The following is a 6553-nucleotide window of genomic DNA, read 5'->3' as shown; positions in this document are numbered from 1 at the left end:
ATGTCTTGATCGCCCAAAAAAATAATAATACATCTAACCAAGGAAACCTATGTAGCATCGTAGTAAAACAGGCAGTATGTTACTCAATTTATTGCCATTGAAAAGAAGCACAAAATCTAAAAGAGCAGCTAACAGTCAACGTTAGAGAAAAGTCTGAACATTTTTATTTTGTCACTTCCATGTCGACTACTGCTGTAAGCAGATTGCTTGGTTTTGAGCCAAAAGTTGAAGTTATTTACATCGCACACAGAGAAAAGGACATTTCAGTTACCAATCTTAACAAGCTGCATCCACTGCACACCCTTCGTCCCAATGGCCACCATGGAGAAGCCGATAGTGGAGCCCACGATGCAATGGGTCCCAGAGATGGGCAGCTTCAGGAAGGAGGCGATGAGCTGCCAGACTGCAGAGCCTTGAAGAGGGAGGGGGATCATGCACTGCAGTCATAAAATGTTTACCAGTGTTCTATCAGCATTAAAAATATTTTGTGTTCAAATACGAAATCCACATGAATTCACCCTGTAGTCAAAATAGGCAAATTACAAAAAAAAATCACGTTGCAAAAAACGAAGAACTCTTCCAGACTTGTAAGAGTGTAATTTTTGTGACAGCCAAGGGGGGCCACAGAGCGCATTCCAAGCACGATCTGCAGACAGTCCCTAGAATGCCTGTCCCACTGCTTTACACAGGAAGGAGAGGTACGCATTGCGGGAATGCAGCTGTTCCAACAGACTCATGCAACGTCGCACTGCTCAGAAGTACGCCTTCTAGAAACAGTACCTGTACGCACTGCAGTCTCATCATTCTCGTCCACTGACATCCATCATCTGCTATAAACTATTACCAAGGTGAGTCACCTCACAGTAAAATACCTGTTGACAACCCCATTACTTCACATTGAGCCAAGTTTTCCTCTTACAACACACCTGCAGCCAGCCATCTCCCATCATGATGACTTGGCTCAGCCATCTTTTCTCTTTTCTACCGTGTTATATTCACAAAACCTAACGAGGAAGCCTGGTATTAAAGTGACACTGATGTAAAATGTGACCAGTTCACCATGACAGCCCTCTGCAAAGTTCCTTCCTCCAAGCCCATCACATTACAAGGCTGATTTGCTTAGCACACAGCTTAGAGTATTACATGCTTAAAAAGGTTGGGCAATACCAGTTTAATACTGTGCTCAAGGGTACAACAGTACTGTGACGTGCGGTATGCGAACGTTCTCTACTCCCTCACCCGAAAATATTTGGCTTTCCGCAACAATTCCCACGGCTGCCTAGATACCACACACAGGTGGGAGTGTTTTGCCCAATAGGTGCTGTACCAAACCCTTTTTATACTATAGGTCACGTGGCTCTTGTACGGAAGAGGAAAGATTCATAGGAGAAATGGCAGCACTTGACCAGGTGACAAAAGGTGTGCATTTGACTGTAGGCTGGCACACTTAAACCACTCCCAGTGACATGACTATGGCAGTTGTGCTTCCATGCCTGTGGAATTCTGGATCAGAGTCGGCGGTTCTGGGTTGTAGGACTTAGCCAAAGATGCAGCTCAAGTACAGGTTTTTAACCACCGCAATGACAATTTTCACTCTTAGCAGGTCTCCAAGCTCCACGGGAAGAAGCATCCCTACAACATTCAACCCAATCATTACTGTTGATACTGTCATTCAGTCATTATCAATAACCCCTTGTCCAATGCAGAAGACCCCTTGCTGTGGTCTGGAGCTCATCTTGGAAGTCTGGTGTGTGAGGTTTGCTACCATTATTGCTTTCATTTATCTATGCAGAATATCTGTGCAAAAATCCATGCAATTCATATCCATGGGAAACGGGAGCACTATAACTTCATACTGACTCTGAGCAGAGAGGTGCTCTGGCAAGTCAGAGCAGTTGAGAGAGACACATCACATCTCTTTACTCTTAAGAAAACAGCATAGAAAGTATGTTAACAGCAACGTGAAATGTTACACAAAAATGGAACAAGGCCATTTTCCTCTATCCAATATTTTTTTCAGTGTTTATATGTATTTTAAACTTTATGCAAGTCTAACAATACCATAATTAAAAGAGGGACAGCTGTATTGCTGATGCAACCAGCTTGTTTCGGGCACGCAAGAGCTCGAGAACAGCATACGCATGCTGCGCAAAATCGACTGCCAATCTAAAATGACCCTGACAGCACATTCTACAAAACAAAAACATCAACATGAGCACATGGTATACAGATGCATGGGTGGAATTTAATGTCTGTGCTGGTTATTGTGATGTTGGATCGGTGGATGAAACCCTTTGCGGTGTCATGAGGAAGCAAAGCCCTCCCGCTGCACCAGTCCTTTCTGGCAATGTCACCTCTAACACAGACTGCAGCAAATACCGCACCTGTCTGCTCCAAAACAGCCAATAGGAAAGGTGTAATTGGCATGAATATATATATATACAAGGAAAATATGAGGAAAGTTCCAGTGGTACGGTACCAGTGCATCACAACTATTTAATCCATTTCCAAGGAGACACTGCTAACAATAACTCAATGCAAAAATCAATCAATAGCATTTTCTTCTTCTGAGACTGAAATAAAATGAAATGCTGTAGAGGGCAAAAAAAAAAATCAATGGCTTTCTAACAAAAAAACCTCACTTTGTAAATGTTAATGGGATATGTCTGAAGCATGCATGTGCATGTGCTTCACTGCTTTGTGCACATGCTGTTGGCAGACCTCAAAAATCCCCTACAGGTGGAAGGAGAGATTGTGTATGATGTCAGGTTCTCACTGTCACCTTTGGAGAATGTACGGAATACAGTTTTGCTAAATATTTCCTTAATTCTCCCTTTTTTTAAAATTGAATAGACATAAGAAGATTTAAAGAGAAGCTTGAGAATGTCAGTTTCTCACTTGTTTCCACTCTTCCAACCAGTGCCTAAATGCCCCTGCTAATGGTGAATAAGGATGAACAAGTGAATAAGAAGGGTAGGAGAACTTACCTACCATGGCGCTGACCTCCCCAGCCATGAGCACAGGCACTGTATCGTTATACAGGTTTACGTCAATTATGCCTTTCCGTATGGTCTCCCCCACCTTGGCCCCCAGCAGCATTGACCCCAGCGTCTCAAAGATAGAAGCCAGGATGCAGGCCTGCCGGAGGGTGACGACGCCCGAGCCCACGGCTGTGCCGAAGGAGTTGGCCACGTCGTTGGCGCCCACCGAAAAAGCCAGGACGAAGGCGATGAAGAAACCCAACACCACCATCCACAGGTACGGCTCCAGATCCATGTTGGCGATTCTTCTTCGGAGTCAAAATATAAACAGTGGAAAAAAAAAAGCAAAATAAAACAAGGTTTCAGATTTGCTCAGAAAACCGTAAGTCTTCTGAGAGCTTCTTCGTTTCTTCCCCCCGGCCTGGCAGCAGTGCTCTGCGAAGTTCTAGGGGAGAAGGAAACTGCTAACTGAGTGTTTTCACTTCAGTCTGTTGGGTATTGGTGAGAACCAGCTGGAGAGTGCATTCCATAGTTCCCCGTTGAGGTCAGCGCCGATGTCCTTTACCTGTCAGAGGCAGAAGAAGAGAGAGACACAAGCAGAGTAATTGTGCACTTCCGCAAATAAGCAAGCAAGCAAACATGCCGCACCATTACGTGTCGCCTTCGGTGTCTATCATCAGATGCCAGTCGACCTCAGATCCCCTTAAGTTGACTACCGGCCACGGCATTAATCGCCAGCTTCCACCACAGCAATCTGCGCTCCACTTCACAGGAGCGGGACGCCGGCTCTGCTGGACGCTCGCCCACCTAAAGCTCGCCGCGCGAGGACGAGGTGTGCACGCAGCAGATTCCCGACAGAGCGGAACAGGGGGTGCGCATCTGCGACGTCCAGCCATTACTTTTACACGTGTTCTTTTAGCCGACGCTTTTCTCCAAAGTGATGGACAATGTTTACTATGCAGTATTTAGCAGATACCTTTACCCAAGGTGACTTGCAGCGTTAGATACATTTCGGTAAACTCCCTGCAGTCATTCACCCCTCTGTACAACAGAGCCATGTAACACACACACACACACACACACACACACACACACACACACACACACACACACACACACACACGAGACATTTAAAGTCACCAATCTGCCTCTTTGGGAGGCACCCCATGCAGACACGAGGCCCCGCACTAGGGTTGCCAACTTCAGCTAAGGACATCCAACTTACGAAGGTCCAACAGAAGAGGGTGTGATGATGAGGGCGACAGAGGCATTGTTTCGTTTATATAAATACCGATTAATTCAAATGTTGCTTTGTTTTTAATGAAATAATGCACCTGATACCTAATCTGAAATAATCTTAAATCTAGGAGGCCCCACAAAAATGGTCCAAAATTGGGCCCCGTAATCGCTAAGGCCGGCCCTACCCACACCGTGCCACCATGACAAGGGCTTAGGAGGTCAGCGCATCGCATGACCCGTTTCAGAGACTGTGCCGTGCGCTCGGGCTGCAGATAATGGCAAGTCTCACGGAGTCTCCCGGACCCGAAAACGTGTTTCTATGCGGAGTCCATGCCGGAAGGTAGACAGATGTGTTTCACGCGTCACGTGTTATATATTTAAACACACACAAAAAAGAGACTCCCGATGACAGGATAAGAGAAATCCCCGGACGGCAGCATAGGAACCACGCAACCACGGTGTTACTGCGCATGTCACAGAAGATAGTTCGGACACGGGGAGATGAGGGGACCGAATTCATCCAGATCACTCATCACTTATCTCTCATCTCTGTCAGCAGAACATTCCTTTCACGGCTGCTAAGGGCAACGACCGAGACACGCTGGGGTACGGAGGTGTCCCGAAAAGGCACGCAGAAGGACAGAAACCGACCACTTCTGATTATTGGTCAACGAGGGGACCAGACACGCATGGTGGGGACCGACAGCCTGGCTCAGCGAACCCGTGTCAAAGTCAAGGCTTTGGCTCCACCCCGCTGATCGCTTCTCCAGGCACAGTGATGCTCATGAGGATTCACACCCTGTACCCAGTGGTGCAAATGTAATTATACCCTTCATCCTCTGTAAATTCCTGCAATTGTTTTAAACTGAATTTGGCCTTCTTAGAAGTATGGCGTTCTGAAAAAGTTCATTTTCACCATGAATGCCATAGCACCCCACTCCCTTTCCTCTAAGCTTATTGTTCGAGCTCCCTTTTATTCAAACAGCTCAAATTTAGAACGGCATGTTCCATGGTAAATCTGGACTCGTGTAGGGTAAGACGCGCTGAGGTTTGTCACCGCTTTGGGAGCAGAGTTCACATCACACTAACATGTGTCACTGCTACAAAATTAGCTTTGCAATGGAAATAACAACATTGTTTCCCAGGAGAGGCCGTGGAGGATGCGGGGGGTCCATGGAGACACCACGTACGGCATGTGGTGCAGACAACGAAAAGTTTTGGCCAGAAAAGCAAAAAGCTTTTGTTTTCTTTTTTCTTTTTTTTTTTTTTTTATGCACTGAAACACCAGTCCCTTCCCCGTTCACCTCCCTCCCGCGTTTTGAGCCGGATTAATCCGCACACCGCAAACTCCGACCGGCCGAGATAAAGGCAAACCGTGGACGAAACACGAGGACGTGGCGATTAAGGGCAGAAGGTTTGAGAAGCGCACGGGTTTTTGGAATGCGTTTGCTTCCAGCTGATGACTCAGCTGGACCGTAACACCCCAAACCCCCCAGCGGCGGTCAATACAATTGTCAGCCCTATGCTTTTCTAAATAGGAACAGGCTAAACACAACAAATATGACAGATGCCAAGCTTCTGCACGGTTCCAGCAACGGTGGCCCATTCAGCATGGGCCTCCCACCAACTAGGACACACGCACACGCGCCATCCAGGCAGAACCTGTTCTGGCTAGATGAGTGACAGCGCGACAATCACGTGATCCACCGTCTCCAGGCCACACCAGGCAAAGAGAACCCCCCCCCTGCCCCCCATCCCTGATTTAACTTGTTTAAATGGGGATTGCAGCTTTAGTAAGCTTAAAGAAATACCGACGCTAAAATTTAATTTAGAAAATAATTAAAAACCACGTACCCATTTTTCCATGCTGCATTTTCAGCTGATCTTAGATAGGCAAAGCAATTAAATATACAAAGGTATTTCCCTCTGCCAAATCTAACAGCCAGGTGGTACATTAATTACAGCCAAAAGACAAATCCTTGGTCGCAGCGAGGTTCTGGAATGCTGTCATGTTTAACCATGCTGCCGATGCAATGTTTCGCCATAGGATTCTCATCGCGAGTAAGAACCATAACGTTCGAGTCGGGATGGCTGTCCTAGGGGCGCCTGGGAGGATGGACGGACGGACAGGCAGACAGACTCCGTTAAGGGTCAAATCTTGTTTGGGAGCAAAAAAAGTGTTTAGAACCGAAAATGTTGACAGCTTTATTCCTGCGCTTGGAGCTCCACGGGGGACACGTTCTCACTGGTTGTTTTTTGTGAACAGCCCTCCACCCCTCCAGTTGTGCTTAGGAAAAAAGCAGATGCGAAGCGGAGTGTGTGTGTGTGTGTGT

The 6553-nt window shown here is 46.7% G+C and overlaps 1 protein-coding gene across 8 annotated transcripts in view; it reads right to left on the bottom strand.

Annotated features, from left to right (window-relative positions):
- The window catches only part of slc20a2 (solute carrier family 20 member 2), a 45742-nt gene that overhangs the window by 14056 nt on the left and 25133 nt on the right, over positions 1-6553 (bottom strand). For 6 of the 8 annotated variants that reach the window (XM_018758366.1, XM_018758367.1, XM_018758368.1 and 3 more), the window contains exons 2-3: positions 2988-3546; positions 272-412 (exon numbers count right to left, since the gene is read on the bottom strand). In XM_018758366.1, the coding sequence (XP_018613882.1) occupies positions 272-412; positions 2988-3276 (430 nt within the window). In that variant the 5' untranslated portion in view covers positions 3277-3546. The remainder of the gene's footprint in view (positions 1-271; positions 413-2987; positions 3547-6553) is intronic. The other 2 variants (XM_018758364.1, XM_018758365.2) reach the window with 1 other exon arrangement.

This window comes from Scleropages formosus, chromosome 17, assembly GCF_900964775.1.
Source record: "Scleropages formosus chromosome 17, fSclFor1.1, whole genome shotgun sequence".
Taxonomy (NCBI): domain Eukaryota; kingdom Metazoa; phylum Chordata; class Actinopteri; order Osteoglossiformes; family Osteoglossidae; genus Scleropages; species Scleropages formosus.
Note: the sequence above shows the minus strand (reverse complement) of the source record. Positions and strands in the feature narration are given on the sequence as shown.